Source organism: Sitophilus oryzae, unplaced genomic scaffold, assembly GCF_002938485.1.
Source record: "Sitophilus oryzae breed Bouriz unplaced genomic scaffold, Soryzae_2.0 scaffold_85_pilon_pilon, whole genome shotgun sequence".
NCBI classification, from domain to species: domain Eukaryota; kingdom Metazoa; phylum Arthropoda; class Insecta; order Coleoptera; family Curculionidae; genus Sitophilus; species Sitophilus oryzae.
In genome coordinates, this window is record NW_022147483.1 from 2506463 (window position 1) to 2531895 (window position 25433).

Consider the following 25433-nt stretch of genomic DNA (forward strand, 5'->3'; position numbering starts at 1 on the left):
CCTGCGTGCAATTGTAGTACTTTCGTACCACCGAGGCGAAACTATCAATAGTAAAAAGATGGTAAAATACTTTTTTTCAGGCAAGCCAAATTATAAAGTAGAAAACAAATTTTTTGCAGTATAGGTATATAATAAAATTATATAAGGACTAGTAATTTTTTTAATTAAATAAAAAACAAAAAATCCGGCGACGACAGTTTTTAGAAGAGCCAATTACCTATCTTTTAGTAAAAAAAAGCAACTTTTTAGAGTAACTCGTTACTTCAGTAGAGACGACACAGATAAACATTAGCATTTTATATATGTAGATTCTTGCCTTGGTGGTACGAAAGTACTATCATTGCACGCAGGCTGCTATCTATCGTTCGGGACTTAATATCTAACCGACACTTTCCGACATGTCGGAATTAACTATCTCTGCGCTGTGGTTGTCATTTTGTGGATCTGCCCAAGCTCACCTGATGATGGAGTAGGGCTCCGAAACCGGTAGTGAGAGCAGGTTGATCCACATTATGACAAACACAGCGTGGAATTAAATTTCTATATCAGCAGTTAAGTGGAAAGAATCCTTATATAATTTTATCAATAAATAAATAAATAACCCATAATAACGCTTAGAATAATCTTCATAATGGACTAGTTTTTGCCAATATGTAATAAGTAAAATAAGTTATGAAACAAATAAATCAATTCATTATTAAAATATTAGTTATTAAATTAAATTAAAACGTAAAACTCTTTAAAAAATGATATAATAACATATATTGTTCGTCAATTTTAAGTTAAGATTCTTCTCATAAATCCATCACAGTCTGGCAGCGTTGTCGCCATCGCTTGTCACTCAAAGTTGAGCACGTGCATCGGAAATTGTTTTGCGATTACCATATTTATATTCTTTTTATATTTCATATCAATTACTGTTTACCTATGTTACTATTTCATATTGACTAACTGGAATTTAAATTTCGCGCTGGTGATTCAGGTGGTAGCTCTGCTGTAAAAAATGCCAAGTTGTCGCATTTATTTATTTATTTCCTGACATTGTCATTCGTTTTGACACTTTAGTTTTGTATTCCGAGTTTTTGGTTTAAATAAATAGTGTTTTGATACTTTAAGCTTAAAAATGTTTACTAGCAGACCTTGCAGTCGAACATTGTTCTTTTTAGAACTTCTTTTAGTGTGAAATGTACAAGATAGTTTAATAGCCGTAAAAAATTCATAGCAAATTTATTAAAATATTTTGAACGGGAAAGCGGTGGTAATGGTTTTGTGGATGTAAATAATAACTGTTTATATATTTATAATTAATTTATTTTTGTTTCCTAAAATATTTTTATTAAAAAAAGTATATAAAAGGTCAAGCTTAATCACGTGACTAAAATTTTATTTAGTATGAACTTGTATCTTATTTGTCTAAATATAATTTTTCGTACTTACCACACAATTTTGCAGGCGTTGTCTGTCTTCCTCTGACAACTGGTCTTTTTGTTTCCTCAGTAACGTGTCATTGCTGATTTCATACAAAGCTACAGCATGAGGCAGAAGAGGTTCCAGTACCATTCTTGCACTTGGTACAGAAGCTAAATCTTGTAATTGGTCCAAAGTAGATTTCGTATCCTCCAATAATGCTTCTGGCACCTAAAATAAGGATATTTTTTATATTTTTTATTCTAAAATTCTTCAAAAAAAATTATTCTTACTACTGTAACTGATGTTTCTTCCAAAACTACCACTACATTATCACCGACAGCCATTTGATCATCACTGGTTTGTCTAGGTTCATCAACTTGTTCACTAAGTTCAATAATATTTAATCTGACTTCTTTGACTCGGTCTTTTAAATTAGAAAATTCGTCTTTTATGTCACTGGGTTGAGATGACAAGTCAGTAGCTAAGACACTGTCTTCCAGAATACTTAGGACAACACCGCATTCTTCTAGAACACTGCCCATGCTGGAAGGAGTCAAATCTATGACGAAATTATTGAGAAGGTTGATGCTTTGACCTATGTTTTCTAAAGCTGAGATACTGGTTTCATTTCTGTTTTCTCCTACCTGTAGAAAAAAAAATGAGAGAATATATTTTAGTTATGGTTTTAGGTTCGTCAATAAAAGAATTTCTGACTTCCAGTGGCGGGTTAACCATGAGGTCAAATGGTCAACAATAAAGTGCCTGAGAAAGCCCACCACGATGAGGCGAAACGTCGCATAATAAAAAAAAAGTTTCCATTTTCAATTAATAAAAAAAACCTCATACCCAAGAAAGGAGAAAAAAAAAATATATATTATTAATTTAAGTGTCTTTTAAATCCTACCGTGGAAAATTTGTGTAAAGAACACTAACTGGATTTTTAGTGAAACGGCACTAGACCACCTGTTTAAAAATGTCATGGTAGGTTTCATTTTAAAATAATTTGTATTTATTTTTAGATTTATTTTCCTTTAACTAAACGCACAAGTACCTTGTAAGAAACCAATTAAATTTGATCGCGTCTTAAAAAATCGACGCAATAATTTTAGATATCGACTTCCCTAAAATAATAACCACGAACCGCCACTGCTGACTTCCATCGTCTTTATTTATTTTGATTAACACAAGGTTTCGGTCAGGAGGATCACTGACCGTTATCAAGTGTAAACTAAAGTACTTCCTAAAACTACTGAGCTTTTAATACTGTGGTCAGATCAGTAATTTGATTATTGTTTACCTTGGTTACGGTAGTTGCCAAATCTTTTTGTAGAGAAGAGAGTTGTCTTAAACCTTCTAATATTATAGTGTTGGGTATATTTCTCTGAGCAGCCTCGATGTTACATAGCAAATCAGTGACAGACTGATTTGTGTCAGTGTACACTATTTCACTAACTTGCTCGAACACTTCTCTAAAAACTTCCTCGCGTGGTTCTGAAACGGGACTACTGAGCCCTTCACCTTCGACATTTGCTCCAATTCTGGAAAAAAAGTTATATTATATAAATTGTATTAACATTTAAAAAAAAACTGCAGTACCTTGTAAGAGAATTCATAATGTCGTCGATAGATCCAGCAAAAGTTTCCAGAACATTCATACTGATCATACCAGAATGTCTATCTCCAGGCTCCTGATTTTTTATGACGTTTAGACCACGAGATAGTTCGGTAACTGAGGGCGTTATTTTGTCCAAAATGGCCAATCGCAATTCTTGGGCGACAGATTTTTCACCAGCGTATCGTATGGCCTAAGGAAAATAGCCATAAAAATATGTCATACAGCCTAAAAGCCTTAAAGGTCTAAAGGTCTAAGGGTCTAAGGGTCTAAAGGCCTAAGGATATAAAGGTCTAAAGGTGTAAAGGTCTAAGGGTCTAAAGGTCTAAGGGTTTAAAGGTCTAAGGGTCTAAAGGTCTGAATGTCTAAAGGTCTAAGGTTCTCAAAGTCTAAAGGTCTAAAAGTCTAAAAGCCTAAAAGTCTAAAAGTCTAAAAATCTAAGTCTAAAAAAATCTAAGAAAAAGAAAGTTTTAGTCTAGTTCTCTTAGTCTATAGGTCTAAAAGTCTACAGGTCTAAATGTCTAAAGGTCTAAAAGTCTAAAAGCCTAAAAGTCTAAAAATCTAAGTCTCAAAAAAATCTAAGAAAAAGAAAGTTTCAGTCTAGTTCTCTTAGTCTATAGGTCTAAAAGTCTACAGGTCTAAATGTCTAAAGGTCTAAAGGTATAAAAATCTAAAAGCCTAAAAGTCTAAAAATCTAAGAAAAAGAAAGTTTTAGTCTAGTTCTCTTAGTCTATAGGTCTAAAAGTCTACAGGTCTAAATGTCTAAAGGTCTAAAAGTCTAAAAGTCTAAAAATCTAAGTCTAAAGAAATCTAAGAAAAAGAAAGTTTTAGTCTAGTTCTCTTAGTCTATAGGTCTAAAAGTCTACAGGTCTAAATGTCTAAAGGTCTAAAGGTCTAAAAGTCTAAAAGTCTAAAAGTCTAAAAGTCTAAAAATCTAAGTCCAAAGAACTAAGTCTAAAAAATCTAAGAAAAAGAAAGTTTTAGTCTAATTCTTTTACTTTTAAGTTTCTCAATATTTTAAGAAAACATTCTCTAGCATTTATTAGAGCTTACTTGTTTCTCTGCCACCTTTGCTTCCTTCACAAGCATTTTAATTGGTTCGGATAGTTTTTCCAAAATAGCTTCGCAAAGGTTTGGATACATCTGGTCTGGGTCTCCATAAGCAACTGTTCTTTCCAGGCTTTCCAAGTTTTCTAAAAAAAATATTTAAAATATAAAATATGTAGCAAATTTTTGAAACATTGCATTTTCTCCAACTATCTACTTACCTTTAATTTGTAAAGTTGGTGTAAGGAATTTTGTCAAAATATCTGCGTCCTTTGCTGCAGAAGAGGGTTCCGAACCACTCGAAACCGGTTCTTTTTGACCATATTTGCCTTCTCTGAGAACTAATTCGGATTTGGTCAATTCGTTCCTAATTTCTTTAACTGTGATGCACACTTCTTGAGTAATTTTTGAAGGCGTAACTCTACCAGTAGCCTAAAAATAATAATAATCCTTATTCATCCTTGGAGTATAAAAACAAATATAAATATATACTTCTGTAATCTTTTAAGACTACTCAGGAAAAAAGAGAACAATGAAAAGAAAAAAATATATTATAATGTAAAAAGCAGAAAAAAATCTTACTTTTGTTCTGTCCAGTTCTTTTTCTAATAAAGTAATTTTTTCTACATCGTCTAAAGTTTTTCTCAAATAGCCACAAGTGTTTTCTACAATATTATTGCAAGTTCTCTGGATCAGTGTGTGTTCTCTTCCTTTCATGGCAACGCATTTTTCCACAATTCCCAAACTTTTCTGCAGATCAAAAATTGGAGGAGCCAGTAACTCCACTATAGAAATTTCTGATGGAGCAATAATCTGTAAAAATGTTTTATTTATTTATTCCATAATTAATTAAAATTTCTAAAAAAAAATTCAAAAAATTCCAAATTTTCTATTTTTTTTTTGGCAAAAAAATCTCATTATTGTGTTTCTGATTATGGAAATATACTACCTCTAAAAATATTTGCACTTATTTAAGACTCACCCAGTATAGATAGAGATACACTTACCTCAATGCCTTCTTTTTGTTCCAGACTTTCAAACACAGTTTGAATGTCTTTGATAGGCTGCGAGATGCTTTTTAATACATCCAAGCTCCTATCTGCTGCAGCTGATGTGGCTTTAAGAGCAGATTGCACTAAAACTTCTTCTTGAACTGACAAAAGTTTTTCCTGAAGCTCATTCAAGGTCTGCTTTAATTCTACCACTACTCTTGACTCTTCTTGTTTGAGTTCTTTTTCCTTTGCTTCCCGTTTTTCTTGGTTCATTACCAAACCTAAGAATAAATAAAGCATGTATAAAAAAATCGCTACTCAAGAAATTTAATATTTTGATCAAGTTTGTGCCCACGTATTTTGAAAGACCCTGTATATTACCGTCTCCTTCCTCTCCTTGGATGTCTCTCTGGACGCTAGGAAGGTCAACACTGGCAGTCTGTCTTAGAGAACCTCTTCGAGGCATTTCATCAGAACTTTGAGACATCCTGCAACAACACAAAGTACTATTGATAAATGAATTGTCACACATCTATATACTAGTATAGAGAAACAAAGTGTACACCTAATATAAGTCGAAAATTTCTCAAAAATTAAGTAATAATATAAAAATAAAAACTAAAGTATAAAACTTATAGGACAAACAAAAGACTTATTGAAATTACTGATAAATTTAATGACTTATTTACCTTCTTCTTCTAGTTTTTAGTTCTTGGCTCTCGCTAATATTAACTCTGAGATCAGAACCTATCTCGTGACTGGTTCTCGGTGTGAGAGGTCTTCTGGCTTCATCTTGGAGATCGTCCTCGTCTGGTAAACTAGAAGTTTCAGTAATAGCTGCCACCTAAATAAAATAACACCCTGTATTATAAATTTTAGTATTAACATATCGGTGTAGCTCAAGTGTTAGAGCTATTGTTGTAAGAATGAGCTGTACAGAGATGTATTCTCTAAGATATACAACTAAATCTCTAGAATGGAGGACAAATTCACAAGTTATTCCTAATTTCTTGGGATGTGATACACACTTTTTAATTTATTTTTAAAAGGATGTTGTTCTTCGACAATGTCACATTTCTTTGTAACATTTTTTTTATTCTACCAATTGATACAACAAAAACAACAACTCTAGTAAAGAAATGTTTAAAATAAAAGCTAGTATTCCCTAAAAATATATTTTTTAATTTATTCATAATTTCTTTAGGCATGATTGTCACTTCATAATTTATTTTTAAACAAATGTTGTGTTTAGACAATTGCACGTTATAATTATACTTCTTTTCTACAAAAACTAAAAGAAACAGCCTGCAAAGGGTGTACAAGAAATTATCAATTTTCTAATAACCAATATAGGTTTTGTTATTTTTTTCATAATTTCTTTGGGCATGATTACGGCTTTATAATTTATTTGTTATAACTTTTATATAATTATAACTTTTCTACAGACAAATTTCAATATAAATTAAATCATATGCATTTATGAAAAATTTACATATTAAGTAATCTCTAGAATAAAATAAAAAATGCTTATTGCGAATATTTATTTTGATTAGTTATTATTAAAAATGATTTTATGATCTTGTCTGGGGTATACAACGCCTTTTTGCCTACATTATATGCACGCCACTGCTTGATAGTCGTTTTATTATGTTGCATCAGATATTTTACTAACCTGGAAAGCTCTGTCCTCTTGTTTTTGCTGTTTCTCCGAGCTTATAGCACTTTCAAACTCTCCATAACTTTCACTATCCAACTCTGCAGCCCCAGCCAAACTTTCGTTATTCGAATCCAAGGAAATATTCTTGGACAAGCTGTAGAATGTATTGTTACTATTGGATTTCTGCGAGTCAGACTTCCTCGGTGGCCTTCTTGGTGCATCGCCACTGCTAGAGGTCAGGTCGATCTTCAATTTTTCTGAAGTAATTGAAGATAGGGGATGTCCTGCTTCGTCTGTGAGGGAATAGATATCTTCAACGTCTGCTTCTGTGCGCAGGTCTTCGTCAGCTGTGAGGAAGTAGTCATCTGATACATCGACTAAGACTGCTTCCATGAGGAGGTTTCCGGAGGTAGATGATTCTTTGACGAAGCGAAGAGGAGGTAACTCGACAATACTGTGCTCTAGAGGAAGAAAAAATGATTACCTATGGAGCAGTTGCCTGGTACATAAGACTAGATCAACGTACAGCAAGACAAAACCTATGCAAAATGTAGAGACTGACATGCATATGATTGTAGAAAATTAAAGTATTATAGAATACGATTTTACGTAGGTACCTGAAACATGTTCTGACAGTTGCTCAGCATACATTTCGACGATCTGCAGAGCTTCTTCCTCAGTAAGATCGGGAGTTTCGTACAAAGACACTGACACTTCTTTGCCGTCAAACGAAAATGACACTTCGCCAGTTCCCAAGGTCAGAGACTGGTCTCCAGCTGTGTCATACATCTGCGAGGTTCTTTCCTCGTGTATAGTCGACAGAGACGATTGCCTTTCCAGTTCTATTCTCTGTTGTTGCCTGGTTTTTTGATCTTCGTAGCCCAGAAGAGAGGCCGAGCTAGCTACAACTCCCATACAGTTTCTAGCTTCACAAGTGTATGTTCCTGAAAATATAGAATGTTATGGAAGTATAATTTTTATTGTGTGTTTTCATTTACCTAGACAGCATGTTCCATCCTCCCCAGATGTTATTCTATGAATGTCTCCCGGTTTCAATTCAACACCGTCTTTGTACCATTTTAGGACAGGCTGAGGTATACCGATGACTTTACATTCTAAATTGACAGCTCCCTCCTTAAAAGACAATCATTTGAAGATCGTGCAATTTGAATAAAAATATTAAGAAAGGGATAAAAAGGTTGATTCTCACTATACCTTCCGTTTCCATTTCATATCCGTTCCGTATTTTTATTGTATTGACCCTATACCGGGTGTTGCATCGTCGAGCGGAACATAGGAAATCCCATGTAAATTTTAAAGGGGTCAATTATTGGCTTCCCTAATTATTTTAGAGAATAATTCTATTTAGGTTTATTGAAGAGCACTAAAATCCACATTCAAAAGAATAATTTTAGATATTTTTGATTAGCCCGTTTACGAGTTATCGTCGATTTCTTTTTAAATATTTCTCCTTTCTTATGGCCCTGTATTTACTTATGAAGTTATCATTTCAGAAATTTATCTATTTAGTGTTAGTGTTTTATTATTATTATAAAAAACTCATATCTACATCGAAAATATTAGCCATGAATTACACTACCGAAGAAAAAGTATTGATGATTAAATGGTATTATCAAGGAAATAGTTATCAAAAGGTGTCGGACATGTTTGCTGCTCTGTATCCGAATAGACCGATATCTGGAAAATCTACAATCGCAAGGAATATCCAGAGATTTGAGACCAAAGGTACCCTAATAAATAACTGCAGATGTGAAGCAAGGCAGGAACAAAGAGAAGATGCAAGAAATGATACCGACTTGGAAGTTTTATTGTGCGTGGAAGAGAACGATGGAAAGATCAGCACAAGGAAACTTGAGGATGAAATAGGAATAGATCACATTACAGCGTTTCGAATTTTGAAACGACATAAATACCATTCCTTCAAACATGAAAAGCACCAAGAGCTACGAGATGGGGACGAAATACGGCGGCAGGCGTTTTGTTTTGATATGATGGAAAGAGCAAACACGGATAGAGAATTTTTAAAAAACATGTTTCACTGACGAATGCGCGTTTACCTTAAATAATGAACCCAATGTTCAAAATTATCGATATTGTAACAAAGAAAACCAACACAAGTTTGTCGTAACAAGGACGCAATATCCACAGAAAGTAAATGTTTGGGCAGGGATATTCGGACACAATATTAAATAGCAGGGAAACGGAAGGGAGCTGATATGGAAGGTATAGTGAGAATCAACCTTAATGCTATCCATGTATTCATGCATATGGCAGACGGAGAAAGGGCCCTAGGGTGGGGATCCTTGACAGTTCTGTTTGACGATTCATTTGAGACATTAGCTTTGTTCGGTTTCTTGTCATTACCGATTCTGAACCGTCCTAGAACTCTGCAGCGCATGCGCAAATAAAATAATTTCTTCATATTTCCTTCTGCGCAGGCGTATCACAGTTCTAGGACGGTTCAGAATCGGTAATAAGAAAAACCCAAACAAAGCTATTTAAATTTGATTTGAAATTCATTTGGATTGTCGATTGTCGTCGAATTCGTGGATTTGTCAGTCTTTACGGAACTTATTTTATGTTATTTATTATTTATTCTACTACTGATAGTTGTATAAAGGTACCGTAAAACGAGGTGAATTGGGACATACAGGTGAATCGGGACAAAACTTTTTTTTTCTTAATTCTTTATTAACTTTATTAAAAAAAGTCGTTGAAACCGTAACCACTCGTCAAGTTGTGTCTAAAACATATGCTTTACGTGTGACACAACTGAATTTGCTGTCAAACTTAAGTTTGACGGTTGACATAATCTAAATTCTGGTAGTCGAAAATCAGCTTTTTTCGTGCATCTGAGAGTGTTGGTTGTAACAAGTGGAAAATGTAAGTAAAATAATACGATATTGGCTTTAATTAGACTTAAAATAGTCCTCTGCCGAAAGTCATTTAAGCCAGTCAATTAAAAGTTTTTTAATACAAAAAAAATAATAAATAATTTTTATGATAGAACATGATATATTTTTTCTATTATGTTGTCCCTTTTCCCCAGGCTACGTCTAAATAAGAATACGTACTGAAAACAATGTTGTCCCTAATCACCACATTTCCAGGAGAATAGGGACAAGACGGTTTTTTTCTAAAACGCACTTTTTTCTTTCTTTTTTAATTGCGCTATTTGGAAATGAAAAGTACACAACATGTTCGATATTTTGGCTTACAGAAACTAAAAGTAAATTAAATAGTAAAGCAGGAATATCTTTGTAAAGTCCACGGAGTGTCCCGATTCACCTCATTTTACGGTAGTAAATCTAGATGGAAATTGTGGCAGAACTTAAATTAACAGTGACACTATCGCGATTTGTCGAAAAAGACTCTAAAATAGTTAGTTGTGTAGCGTGCGGTAGATCTCGGCAAAAATCGAGTGAAATAATGGAAAAACTTTTCGCTAGTAAATGACTATATAATATACATACGTGTAGTAAACCGATCATTTATGAAATTCACTTAAAATTAACTACTTATATATTTTTTCTTGCTTTATTTTTGCTTTTATTTACTACTTGTCAAAGATTAAATGTCAAAGAATTTAGATACGTCAATTTGACTTACCTGCTTCAGTAGCGTATCGGATGTTTGTGTTAATAAACAATTATTATAACTTATCTATTTTTATTAGAATTATATATTTTTATAACAATTTTAATAACTCCCAACATTTATTTGCAAAAAAACAACAAATTATTGAGTCTACCCACGTCATATTTTTACACGTTTCGAATAAAATTAGAACGGCACTGATAAACCGGAATTTAAGTCGGTCATTTTAGGACCCCGTCGCGTTCGACCTAAGATTTTTGATATGCTCCTTCCTTAATACTTTTATTCAAAGATCGTGCATTTTACTGTACTTTATTTACAGTAAATCATAAAACAAAAAATAAAAACAGGCGAAAATCTTTAGTATTATTATCAATTAATTAAGTACCTCTGAGAGTACAGCACGAAGACATTCCAAAAACTTTGGTTTCTTGAAATGCTTCGGAATGACCAATCTCAAAAAGCAAGAGGTGACAGAATGACCAAACTCATTTGTGGCCACGCACTTCCATTCAGCCTGATCGTTGAATTCCAACTGGGCAATCTCCAAATGACATACACCCAAGTACTCTCTATTAACAAAGTACTTTTCGGGCTCGGCATCAACCGGTTGATCGTCGCGGTACCAAGTTATAGAAGACACTGGTGTAGTGGCACTCACTAGAAAATTGAAATAGAAGTTTTTTCTTCTTAAAAGTTGATTAAAACAAACATTACCATTAACAGTAAACCTGTAAGGTTCGTTAATTTTGGCTTCTCCACTTTTTAGTCCTTGTAAGAATTTAGGGGCTTGACTAGCTGAGATCAGCTGAGCTCTTTCTTCGTCACTTAGTTGACTTTCGATGTCTTCCACTGTCAGTTCAGCTGAACTACGGGCTTCGCCCATACAGTTTTTCGCTATACAGCAATAGGAACCTATGTAGAAAAATGTATTTATGTAAATTATGTCGTTAAAGGCACACAAAAATATTTTTGCGATTAAAATACAGGGTGGCGCCTCTCATACGACGCGGAGGCTCCAAGGAGAACGACAGTTTGTAGTTCTACAGAGTGTCCTCAAAAAAAGTTACACATCAAAGTTGGGTTTTTGTAATGGAACACCTTATATATTAATTGATTTACGGATTCTACGAGAAAAATAAAGGTTACTTTTATTAGAGAAGTATATGACTAAAATGTAAGATTCTTGACATAATAAACATTTTCTAAAAATGAAAAACAAGTTTTAAATTTCAATAAAAGCTATCTAAATACGAATTTACTCGGAATAGCCCAATATGTAGTTAAAATAAGGATTTTACTTTAAATCAAATTAAAACTTGGCCCAAAAAGTGATACAGAGTGAGACAAAATTAATATTGAACATGGGTCACGCTTAAAAGTAAATTACTCTTTTATTTTAAATAAAACACCCAGTATATTATTTCGATATTTAATAAGGAATTCATGTCTCTTCAAAATACTATTAAAGTTTCCTACCGCTAAAACAAATATTTTTCTAAATATTTTCATTTTTATGATTTAATGTCAGTAGATTTTTATTATTTGATAAAATCTAGGTGGCTGTGACACGTCTGACGCAATTTAGTTCAATTTTAACAACTAGTTATCATTTTGTGTCAGTTAAAATAAAAAAAAATGTATTTCATCTAGCTAATTTTTGTGCCATAATTATACACTTATATCTAGTTTTAATTCAGTAATAATTAAAATATGTTTTAAACGTATATTTTTTAGTACCGTTGAGTCTTTTACTTTACATCCTTTAATTTTTGTTAAATTATCAAAAGGTATATCACAGCCACCTAGATTTTATCAAATAATAAAGATCTACTAAGACAAAATCATAAAAATGAAAATATCTAGGAAAATTTTTGTCTGAAGAGTAGGCAACCTTAATAGTATTTAAAGATATATGAATTCTCAATTGAATACCGGTATAATATACTGGGTGTTCCATTTAAAATAAAGGAGTAACTTGTTTTTGATCACTATTAATTTTGTCTCGCCCTGTATAACTTATCGGGATAAATTTTAATTTGATTTAACATACAATGGTTATTGTAATTAAATATCAGACTATACAGGGTAACTTACAATTTAGGTGGCTGTTATTAAAATTTATTCTACATTTTCATAAATGTCAAAATCCTCACAATTTAAGCATATGCTTCTTTAATAAAACTCACCTTTATTTTTTCCTGTCATTATAAAAAACCCAACTTTCATGCGTAACTTTTTTTGGGGACATCCTGTAGAACTCTAAATATTTCTATAATATGGTTTCAATTAACCTACGTATGCTCCCAAAATTTCATTTCGATATAAACTCCCGTTCTCCTTGGAGCTTCCGCGTCCCCTGTATATCATTACCCTGTATATCAATTCGCAGCTCAAAAACGAAGAAATACGGTTATATTATTCGAGGTAGAAATTTATTTGTGTCCTTTATTCGGGGCTGGGGTATATTAATTCGTGGTTTAAATATATTAAATTTGTGGTTTAAGCATTAATTCGTGTTAACGAAGGAATTCGGTTGCGTTATTTGCGATAGAAATTGAATTCGTTCTTTATTCACGATTTGAGTATATTAATTCGCGGTTTTAAAGGATTAATTCGCATTTTATATGTATTAATTCGAGTGTTTGAGCATTAATTCGCGATTTAAGTACATTAATTCGTGGCTTTAAGTACATTAATGATGTGGCAAAAATACTAAAATGCATATATATAAATATGATGATTAACACACAATCGTTCTCCTAAATCTAGTCAAAAATGTTACTCGCGGTTTTTTGTGCAAGATATCCCTACTACTTTGACCGGGTCTAGTCTTTTCAAAAAAGCTTATAAACCTAAAGAATTGGTTCCGGTTAATTGATACACATCTCCTGGCTTTAATTCTTGTCCATCTTTGAACCACCTCAGCAACGGAGTGGGTGAACCCACAACTTTACATTCGAATGACACCAAGCCTTCTTCAGTCAGTATTGCTTTTAATGTGTCCAAGAACCTGGGTTTCTTAAAGTGTTTTGGTACTAAAAAATTGAAAAAAAACGGCGTCATATTGGCGTTTTCATAAGGAATCATAAAAAATGATGAAACTAAATAACTTACTGATCATTTTGACGTCACAGGTACTGATTGAGATTACTCCTTCTTGGCTGGTTGCTACCACCTTCCATTCTCCTTGGTCTTCAGCTTCCGTTGGTCGTACTTCTATCATGTACCCGCCTAATCCGTCGGCCATCGATTTGTACCTTTAAAAATTACAATTATTAAGACTTTTTACTACCCAAATTTTTATTAGTATTGAAAAATGGGTGTTGTGATAATTACTATACAAATACCTGGAATTTGGTGACCGATCATCAATTTTTCCTTGAGAATTATACCAGGTTATGTATTTTGGCCATGGTGGTACAGACACTGTAAAAATAGTTGTTGTAATTTAAAATTTTAAATAATAGAGTCAAAATAAATTGTTTTTTCCGTTTATTTTGTTTTAAAAAAATATTAAAAATAAAAGGGATTTTCTCGCTAAAAAAATTGATATATGAAAAATATATCGATAATTCGATATATCGATATATTTGCACATCTCTATGAGAAATGCCGTGAAAAGTTTTGTCGTAAAAAATCATTAAAATAAGATTGATTTTCTATCTAAAAAAATAAAAATAAATAAAATTAAAAAAGATATTGATATTTCCAACTTTATATGGATATATTTAACACATATCTAGTAAATACCTTGACAAGTTAGTAGTAAGGGGTCTCCTATTTTGATTTCTTCGTCTTTTAAATCGCTTGAATATATCGGCGGAGGTCCAGTGGGAATTGGACTACAGCAATTTAAAAAAAAAACAATATTTAATAAATAAAAAAAAATATAATTAAATAAATAAATAAAAAACTAAAAAATACTGAATGATCCCGTCACTTCTCTAGACGGTTTGCGTCCTAATTCAGTTCAAGTAAAACGGACCGTTTTTTGTCTACACACATTGTTTTACATGATAGGTTTTGACTAACAGGTAAGACGTTAGGTGTAGACGGGGCTTTAATTTTAATAAATTGTTAAATAATGGCTAATTTTATAAAAAAAAACAGTATATCCAAGAACATTGTGCAGAATGTCCAAAATATTTGAAAAAACTGTGCTAAAAATGTACCTGTGTTTTTGAATAGATATTATAGTCTTTATTAAAGCCGTATGCGTCGAAAATATACCAAAATAACCCTCTAAAATTTGACATTTTAATCATACTATTATATAAATATTACAAACATAATACGCTACCGGTGACAGGTCATTTTCGACGCATTTTTTATTTTGGAATGCTTCCTAATGGTTTCTAAATTATATTACATCTCTTACAGGAAAGGCGCAGGTTTGTTTAGTTTAAAACTAATTTTTGGCGATGTTCCCAACATGAAAATTTAGAAAAAATGCATTTTTAGAAACGAATTTTTATTATTTCTTCTTTAATTTCATTTATGTACAATGAGGTTTATTATACAGTATGTCCCCGGATTGTCTTTACAAGAAGAAAAACTTTTTTATTATTGATATTTTGCAAAAAGTGCATTTTTCATAAAAAAATTTTGCTTGTTCTAAAATGGTCAATCCAGTTTATACTTTTTCAAATTTCCATACCGTTTTAGAGAAAATTAAAAAAAAACATGAAAATATAGTTTTATGTTTTATAATTTTTCCTAAAGGAAATTATATTACCATACCAACACGTTTTGATTTTTAGTATTTAGGAAAAAAATCAACCATATTTTCAGGTTTTATTAATTTTCTCTAAAACGTTATGGAAATTTGGGAAAGTATAAACGGGATTAACCATTTTAGAACAAGCAAAAATGTTTATAAAGAATGGAGACATACTTTATGTCAATATTTTTATGTAAATATTTTGTTACAAAATTATTTACACAAAAATTGTAGAGAATTTAATTCTTTACAAATTTGGTCATAACCTTTTATGTCAAAAAAATGCAAAGGTGGCACACAAATCGCAAAAAAAACATAATATCCAAGATGGGGAACCCTTCCCATGTGAAATCAGTGAAATATGCAGTCTTACGACAAACATGAGTCTTAAACAAGTGCTAATATTTCCAGGACGATAAAATAAATATATTTTCTCTTAGCCGTTTTTCAAATATCCGAAAATTAAAAAAAATTATTTATTTTTAAAAAAAATTGAGAGCGACCAGATTTTTATATATAAACGTGTTCCTGGGATCAAAATATACCACTCCAAAAAATATTTGCACTTATTTAAGACTCACCCGGTATAGGCAAAACTGTGATTTTCTCATCTACTTATTAAAAAGAAACTAACTGCCTCAAGAGGTCCGACTCTGTTGAAAAAATCTAAAGTAATTGAGATATCTCCATCACTAAAAGTTTCCGAATTCATAATTGACACCTAAACTGTGAATACCCTGTACATATTTACCTTCCAGATAGTCTCGTTTTTCCCTCTCCAGTTGCTCGGTCCACCACGTGCACTCTGGAAGATGACGTGGCCGTGCCCATGCAGTTGGTTGCCTCGCAAACGTACGTGCCCAGTGACGTAGGGTCTTGGTTGGGGTCCACTGTCAGGGCAAAAACGTCTCCAGGACGAATCTCTTTGCCATCTTTGAACCTAGAAAATAGGGACAGTGTTGCCAAATGTTTGGAAAGTTTGTCACAGAGATTTTTTTTCTTACCAACGTAATAGAGGTGTGGGTACTCCAACAACTTTGCATTCTAATGCTACTGTTCCTTGATCGGTTAGGATTGCTTTTAGATCGTCGATGAATTCGGGAGCTTTGTAGGTTTTGGGCACTAAAAATACAGAAAAAGTGTTCTTATCGTCTAATAATTTCACAAATAGCCTCAAAATACATGTACAATGAACAAGTTACACAATTAATGTAAATTCAACTAAATTACTACATAGAAAATCAAAAGGCAGACGCCTAAATTACCTCGAATAACTAGAAATATTAAAATCAGTTAAAAACGATCTGATTTTATTGAACTAGTGATGGGCATTACGATCCTTTTTATCGCATTGTGATCCGATGCAATTCTCACGACTCTTTTTTACAACTCGTTCGTTCAAATTTCATGGATCCGTGCTGGCCACGATTCAATTGAACGAAGCGTATTGTAAGCAATGAATCGAATCTCACGATTCATTTTTAATACTCGTACAAATGAACGACTCGTTCAATCTTTGCTTGCCCACCTACTTCGAAATACTATATACATAAATAAACAAAAATTAATGCGAAATAATATACATGTACTGATCGAAACAGGTACATGTGAGACAGGAAATTGTAAAGAGAATCAAGGCCCCATAACATAGGATACAACATTATATATAAATAACATACATGTACTGATTTCTTTCGAAAATCGACAACTATGAAACTATGAACCCTTCCCCGACACAAACGGTACATTGTGAAACAAGAAATTGTAGAGAGAAACATGCCCTATAACATAGGATACAACGTTTTAATGAACAGTGCTTTCCATAAAATCAATACAATGAAAAATATACGAAATAATATACATGTACTGATTTCTTTCGAAAATCGACAACTATGAAACTATGATCCCTTCCCCGATACAAACGGTACATTGTGAGACAGGAAATTGTAGAGAGAAACATGCCCTATAACATAGGATACAACATTTTAATGAACAGTGCTTTCCATAAAATCAATAAAATGAAAAATATACGAAATAATATACATGTACTGATTTCTTTCGAAAATCGACAACTATGAAACTATGATCCCTTCCCCGACACAAACGGTACATTGTGAGACAGGAAATTGTAGAGAGAAACATGCCCTATAACATAGGATACAACAGTTTTAATGAACAGTGCTTTCCATAAAATCAATAAAATGAAAAATATACGAAATAATATACATGTACTGATTTCTTTCGAAAATCGACAACTATGAAACTATGATCCCTAATATAACGAAATAATATACATGTACTGGATTTCTTTCGAAAATCGACAACTATGAAACTATGAACCCTTCCCGACAAACGGTACATTGTGAAAGAGGAAATTGTAGAGAGAAACAGGCCCTATAACATAGGATACAACATTTTAATGAACAGTGCTTTCCATAAAATCAATAAAATGAAAAATATACGAAATAATATACATGTACTGATTTCTTTCGAAAATCGACAACTATGAAACTATGATCCCTTCCCCGACACAAACGGTACATTGTGAAACAGGAAATTGTCTAACGTCTAAGTAAAGACCTGATAAGCAAAGACTGAAAGAAGGTCAAAGCTGTAGAGTGTTTACTAACAGGGAATTATATGCTTAAAATGGATCTAAATCTGATTTTATTGACGTACAAAGCCATGTGCATATTTTGTCAATCTGAAGAAGAAAGGACAGAACACACTTTATGTCGGTGCGACAGCCTGGGTGAATGTGCGATTATTTGTACTAGGTAATGGTAAGCCATTGACAAAGGGCTATTATAGAGGGTTTAATCTCCAAGTTTCTAGAGTTTTTGAAAATTATATGACTGGAGAATGTAACCTAAAGATCAGAAAAGGACCACAATAGATCACAATCATCAGAAAAGGACCACAATCATCAGAAAAAGTTCACAGTGGAACAGGCGATAGCCACCTCAACAATTTAATCTACTCTAAATCTTTACGTACCCAGAACGTTGAGATGGCAGTTGGACGAGACTGTCCCAACGGCGTTTCTGGCATGACAGGACCATCTTCCTGAGTCGTCGGTGGTGACAGGCGCGACATCTACGCAGTAAAATCCACCCTCGTTCACAAAACGGTATCGTTCATTTTCTGTTAGTGTTTCGTCGTTTTTCAACCATTTTATCTAGAAAATAAATACAAATAATAATAATATGCTAATTTTCACGAGATCAATCTCTAGACGCCATTTGCTAAAAATTGACATAAATCTTGTCAAAAATTAACACTAATTGTAGAAAGATTAAATAAGGATAGAACGTTTCCAGACACACAAATCTATTTTCAAAAAATTATTATTTTTTTTTATTTTAAATTACACCATTTATAGTTATTTTTTATACAAGACGATAATGCAATTTTATCGTCGTGTATAAAACAATATTTTTTTCCATAGCGAGTTACATTTTAAGAAATATTCAGAAATTATTATTTTAAGGAATTTATTACGAGTAGAAAAAATATTGTGCTGGGTTGGCGCTGGTTTCTATGTAATATGACAAATAAATAAAGCTGTCTCTTTAGTTATCAGTTTTGAGCCACAAAACATCCCCCTTTAGAACTTCATCTGTCATGTTAAGAAATGAAAGTAAATAATAAAGCGCCTCTCGTGTTTGTTCGCACTCTAAAAATTTCAATTAATGCCTGTATATATTTTTAATATATTTTTTAAATTTAAATTTTTTTAATTGTAAAGTAATATATTACATTTAAATGGAATATATTACATTACAATTATGTCAATTACAGGATTACAGGCTTGTTTTCTAACATTTAAAAAAAACGAATTGTTAAATTTCAATATATGTATATTTGTCGTAGGTATGAAAAAGTAAAATATAAAATGGACAAACGTTTACTTACATTGCAATAAAACTTCCACTTTTAGTTTTGCAATCCAAATGCAATATTTCTATTTCACAAAAAAAAAATATCTGACATACATAACATACATATCTGATAACACTAAAATCACTGAAACTTCCGCGGCTGACAACGAAAACTGAAAAATATAACGGCACTTTTTGTTTTGGACCTGCATATCAACATTACGCTGTGCCATTATGAAAATATCTAATTATAACTTGTAAATTTTAATATTTTAACATGATTTTTTAACTATTTCTGACAATAACTAACTTTTTGTTATCAAGATGACATTTTAGACGGCAACTGACATATATGTCATAATATTTGAATTTTAAATATGTATGTAATATAATTTAAATTAATATAATGCAACTTTATACTAAGAAAACATTTATACACTCACAAAATACAATAAAGTCTAATAATATAGTTTGAAAACAATAAATATTGAAATAAAATTAAAAAAGTTAAGCGCGACCCCTTGTGTCAAAATTAGATGATTAAATTTTCGCAATTTTTACACCATTTGATGACCGGTGGCGCCTCTAGTGTTTGTTCGGGCGGTTGGTCTTTTACTCCCACTTATGGCCATTAAAGAAAAAGTTCTAAAGGGGGATGTTTTGTGTTTTGAGCATGTTTTGAGTCAATATTTTTTAATTCTCTTTCGTGTCGATTGCTGATTGAATTGGAGCCAGAAATGTCTCAAAACGAAATAAGTAAATTACCGACAGATATTCAGGTTGAGGCGACAAACGCCATATCCAAACTACTTCCATTTAAATCCCGAATAACTTATGAAAAGGGATACAAAAAATTTCACAAATCGAAGCAATTAAAAAACGTGCGAGAAGAAATAAAGTTTTTAACCTATCCTCGCTGTTAAAGTATCATTTAATCTACCCTTGTGGTTAAAGTACTATTTTATCTACTATTTTTGATAGATATAAGGCAATTTGAACAGTTGCTATTGAAAAAAAAATTACTCATTATAAAAATATATTACAACCTTTTTAAGGCCAACTGACAGTAAGCGTCATTAAAAAATAAAGAATAGTACGGGTCAAGTAAATAACGTCTAGGGCTTGACCTGGCCAAAATTATCATCGATTTTCATTCCCCAGCCGTCTTTGACACTGTTTTTTTTTCGACCATTTGGTTTGTAATAAAACCAAAAAATTAAAAAACATATTTTGGATTTTTTTTTCTGGAAACTGTGAAATTAAATCGAGAATTAAATGATGACATCTGAACCATTTGTCAAAAAATTCACTTCCTTTGCCTTGCAATCTAAATATGTTAAAAAGAGTTTTAAATTTACTCGATTTGTAAGTTTGGTAGGTAGATTTTGTTCTGTTTATTGCAGTTGTCTTAGTTACGAGAAACGAAAAAAAAAAATAGAAATTAAACTTAAGGAACTCTAAACTAAGACAATTAAGAGATCGACTTCAAAACCAAATATTTTAGATCATATTTGGTTAAATTCATATCATATTTATTGCTCAGAGGCTAGAATACTATTTTCTGTCAACGTATAGATAGTTATTCTATCTACTGATTTTAATATCGATGAGCTCAGGTCAGTGTTTAAATTTAAATCGCATCATTGACATCTGTTTTATACCCAAGGAACAAAACATTGTTAGAGTAATGTGCCAAATCGGTTTATGTAACATGAACTACTAACATGATTCAGTATCCTGTTTTGTTTTTATCTCATTCTCCTATGCAATTTACTGTTTAAACTGTCGTTTTCCATTGAAAAAATCACTGTATCTGTATATATGATATACCTATAGCTTGCGAACTCATATAGGAATCGATTATCTCTACCAAAATAAAATAAAATGCAAAAATGGTCCTTTTAGTATACAAAGTTATACTATCGAATTTAGTTGGCAGTCCTTATGCATGAGGCATCGACCATCTTATCAAAACTATGCCTTCTTTATCACTCAGTATATATACCAAAAATAATACAGACAGTGATGGTGTGTGTTTAATAATAATCAGTGAAAACAAACCAAAGAGCGTCATTTCTTGGTTATTTTCAAGTCAACTACGCTTGGCAGGCATTCAAACCAAGCACGAAATTGTTTTTAAAATTTTATTAGAAAGATAATCAACTCCAGGAAGGTCATTTGCATTTTGTTTGATGTTATTTACATTAGTTAGTTATTATTAGTTAGTTATAGCTTTACATCAACCAAAAAAATATGTTGCTCATGCTTTCCAAATAAAAATATTCCCTCAAAAACATTTTTGTCCCGGGTAAAATTTTGTTTCAAAGAGTAGCTAATGAGCCTAAACCTGTTTTAAATCTCTGCTTTAGCCCATTTAATTTGCATTGAAGCACCACAATACATAAAAACAGTTTTACTCAAAAACGTGTTTGGTCTTGTTTTGGATGTTGAGGCAGAAATCTACGCTTCAGGCATGAATCTACGCTTTAGGCAAAAATCTACGTTATCGAAAGATGCGTACAACTTATCTTAGATAGGAACTATAAGAAACTAGAAATAATAATCTTATCCGACAGTCAAACAGCCTTAGAAGCGATCAACTGAGTAACCATCAATTCAAAGTTGGTCAAAGAATGCATAGAGAAGCTGAAGAAATTAGGAAAAGAAGAACTACCCTCTGTAAAACCGTCTCAAATACTGGCTTTTGACAAAGCCCTGAGACTGTATGATGAGTTATAACTCAAGACACTATTGACGTCGTGGACTCTTAAGACTTGTTGTAGACAACTCGTTAAAATGGGACTTGCATATCGAAGCTTTATCAAAGAAACCAAGCGCTGCCTGTTTTGCGCTAAGATCAGTTTCTAAGGAAGGAAAGGTTAACTTATCAACCTCTAAGAACTTAACTTATCAACCTCTAGAAAGCCTGTTATGAACTTTTTGAGTCACATCTTCGTTATGCCCTTCCATTCTGGGGTACTTGCTGCGCAACAAAATTTGATCGTATTTTCAAACTTCAAAAGAGAGCAGTTCGATATTTATTGGGACTGAACAGTAGAACCCACTGCCAGAATTTCTTTAAAAATTTCAAAATACTGACTCTTCCTTCTTTATTCATTTTTGAATCCGTTTGCTTAATCCGCAAGCACATATCTGCTATTCCCGAAAGGCCATCTCATAACTATCCACTTAGGAATGCACGATCTTTATCTCCCAACTCCGACCTCAGAACTAGTTAAAGGTTCAATACTGTACAAGACCAAAAAAATGTACAATCATCTGCCTTTGAATATCAAGTTGCTTTCATTCTTTCTCGCATTTCGCAAAGCTCTGAAATCATACTTACAGGAGAGAGCCCTATATGCGGTAAACAACTTTTTTGTTGATGTTTAATCATAAACAATTTTGAATTTTAAAATTTGATGAAATGATTATATCCATTTACAATTTTCCTATTGTAAAATTTTATTGATACGCCTTTTTTTATGTCCTACAATGTCCATGTATTTATGTTCTATTGGTAATTTTAACGACGTAAATTTTTTTGAATTGTATGATTTGTATTGTTTGATATTTTTTATTATTTGTATATTTTTTGGGCTTTTGTTTGTTTTGTAAATGTTTTGTCGATGAAACTATTTTGGCTTTTTGTAGAAAAAAGCGTTATTTATTATTATTATTACAATGGATCTATAAGGTCGTGGTGATTAAAGTTCCCCCTCCTATAAAATCTACATCTACACTACTCACCGCTATTTCAGAGTTGCTTCGAATCTCCACTAGAAATCGCGTCCTAGTGCCAACTTTCACCGATAGGTCGTTCAGTCTTCTCAGGAAAGCAGGAGGTTCGTCTTCTGCGTCGACGTCTGATCCCTGGCTAACGCGCAGCTCGAGGTCTCGGGATGCGGTTCCTGCCGATGACGTAGCCGTTATTCTAGAAAAAAAAATGAAATATTTAATAAAGAGACTAAGTTAAACAGGATGTCCTAGTTATTTTTGCAGAATTTTAGTAGCCTATAGAAAAACCAATTTAAAAAAATATACCACTGTACCGGGTGGCCAACTATGAATAGACGCCGGTTGTATCTCAGAAACTACTTTTCGTATAGCTTTGGAAAAAAAATTGTTATGCGTAAATCGACTAAAAGAAATCTCTGGAAATTATTTTCAAGTTCGAAAAATGTCCGCTAGGGGCATCTGTAATGGCCAATCAGAAAACAGATTTTTTCTCAAAAATATGCAGGTGAAGAGGTATCTTAAATATTGGTGTTGTAATTAATGGAAAATGTATAATTTTTTGATATACCATATTTTGCTCTATCTCATAAAATAAAGTGATGGGGGAAGGTCAAACTTTCTTTTATTAAAATAAGAATAACTCCGATTTAGGTTAGCCAATTTAAACAAACTGGGCCTCGTTTGAAAGAGCTCTTCTTTCCTAATAATGTCCAGTATAAATTTTGTTTCCAAGACATTTTCGTGGTAGCTAGAGAGCGCTAATAAAAAAATAAAATAGCAAGTTGTGTTTCTCTTTGCACATTTAAATAGAACAGAAAATTTCCAAACAAAAATAAAACAATAAATAAAAAAAATCTTACAACAGATTTCAGCAATATTGCATTGATTGATATTTTCCAAAAGCATTCTGAATAAATATTTTTTAGATTATCAATTTGTCCGTCTATAAAAATTAGTGCTACTGACCTATATATTCCAGCATCGTTTTTCTGGACACTGTCCAAGGCCAGTTGGACAGTGTTGCCACTGATGTGGAGTCTTCTTCGACGGTCAGGAACCATGGGAGCACCATCTTTGGACCTGAAATAAAATTAAAAAGATATTATATAAAAATTCATTTTATACTATGTAAAGTCTGTTCAATCAGAAGAAAAACTAATTTGGGAGACAGAAAGACAGAAAGTCGGAGAAACAATGGAGAAACAAAAAAAACAAAAAAATGGAGAAACACCAGATCACAAAATGGCATATTATAGCTGTCACTGTCTTCATACTTTCTTTAGACAGACTATAGATACAATAGTAAATAACCAAAATTCAATATTTTTTTGGAGTGTATAAACTAATGTTGTTAATTAATTCTAATCTTAGATTAAATGAATGAAAATCAACTGTATAAGGCTACGAAACTGGATACCAGTCAATACAATGCACTGTTCTGTACTTTAGTCCGATATTTTAAATTAAAATTAGTCTATTACTAATGCTTTAGCAGCTTGTCCTATTGAATAATAAGGTTTAACAGGAACAACTTTTTTGGCCCATATCCCTGAACGTTCTAGCTGATTATATTTTTATTCTTGTTTTATTTGTTTATACAGGATGTCCCAATTATGGTTTCCGGAACCGCAGCTGTATTACGTAACAGGGAATTTCGGTAAAGCGCCTCTTAGGAACCGGGATTTCCCATTTTTTTCGGTACTTTCGGTACTGACTAATTTTTGTCCAATGGTGGTGCAATTCATTAATGAGAAAGCAAGGGATGGTTTTTCAAAGTGAAATAGATAAAAAAATGATATTTTTAACGAAAATAATATCAAATTATTAAGTAATCAGTCATGAAAAAATTAACATGAACACAAAGTAAAGAAAAAAGTAAATCAAAAATGCATATATCTATTAAAACATAACATAATAAATTTTATAGGAATTTCAAAAGAAAAAAGAACAATAAGAAATAGCATCGTTACCTACTTATTTACATGAATTTGATTTCGACCGCTAGAAAGTGTCAAAGGACTTTCTCGCGTAACAAAAAAATAATTTTTAATTGTAACAATAATTAAAAATTATTTTTTTGTTACGCGAGGCCCGGTTCTGTGATGGCCAAAAAGATCTGAATCCTAATTGGCAGTATTAATTAAAGTTTCCGGAACCGTACTAAAATATTTTCGTTCAATGATTGTGGAGTTCGTCAATTAGCAAGCACGGGATGGTTCTCAAAAATAAAACCGATAAACAATTGAGTTTCAAATGAAAATAGTATCAAATTATTAAGTCATGAGAAAGTAAACATGAACACAAACAATGAACACAAGCGAAAAAAAAGAAAACACATAAGTAACTTAAAAATTACGTTAAACAACATCAACCAACCTCGAAACCAACTTAACTAAATTTGAAAAAAAAACTTAACATTTTCAATTAAAGATGCAAATGCCTATAAAAACATAACACAAAAAAATATAACTAATACATTTAGCAATATTATACTAAATAATAAAATATATTTAAACTTCAATAATTGCTAATAAACATTATAGAAACTTCAAAATAGCTTCAGAAGTAGGGAATGCAATCCTGCAAATGCGGGATTCCTCTGAGATTCCGCGGGATCAAAGTTGCGGGATTTACCGTGCCGGATCCGCGGGATCAACCCACTACTATTGGGTAACCGAATCGATCTCGATTAAGATCAAACCGTTTCGTTCCGGGCCGATGCGTCGACGGTCGGAACACGGGGGATTCCCCTTAC

At 32.3% G+C, this 25433-nt stretch overlaps 1 protein-coding gene across 1 annotated transcript in view; it reads right to left on the reverse strand.

Annotated features, from left to right (window-relative positions):
* LOC115890191 (titin-like) overlaps nucleotides 1-25433 on the reverse strand; it is a 171141-nt gene that overhangs the window by 132498 nt on the left and 13210 nt on the right. The window contains 24 exon segments of the mRNA XM_030910351.1: nucleotides 1438-1638; nucleotides 1701-2054; nucleotides 2708-2948; nucleotides 3007-3215; nucleotides 4076-4215; nucleotides 4291-4501; nucleotides 4652-4882; nucleotides 5077-5342; nucleotides 5443-5549; nucleotides 5751-5905; nucleotides 6734-7179; nucleotides 7336-7662; nucleotides 7717-7852; nucleotides 10725-10996; nucleotides 11054-11251; nucleotides 13192-13374; nucleotides 13454-13596; nucleotides 13687-13765; nucleotides 14090-14181; nucleotides 15811-15999; nucleotides 16064-16181; nucleotides 18057-18237; nucleotides 22691-22874; nucleotides 23645-23758. Coding sequence (XP_030766211.1) covers nucleotides 1438-1638; nucleotides 1701-2054; nucleotides 2708-2948; nucleotides 3007-3215; nucleotides 4076-4215; nucleotides 4291-4501; nucleotides 4652-4882; nucleotides 5077-5342; nucleotides 5443-5549; nucleotides 5751-5905; nucleotides 6734-7179; nucleotides 7336-7662; nucleotides 7717-7852; nucleotides 10725-10996; nucleotides 11054-11251; nucleotides 13192-13374; nucleotides 13454-13596; nucleotides 13687-13765; nucleotides 14090-14181; nucleotides 15811-15999; nucleotides 16064-16181; nucleotides 18057-18237; nucleotides 22691-22874; nucleotides 23645-23758 — 4777 coding nt within the window.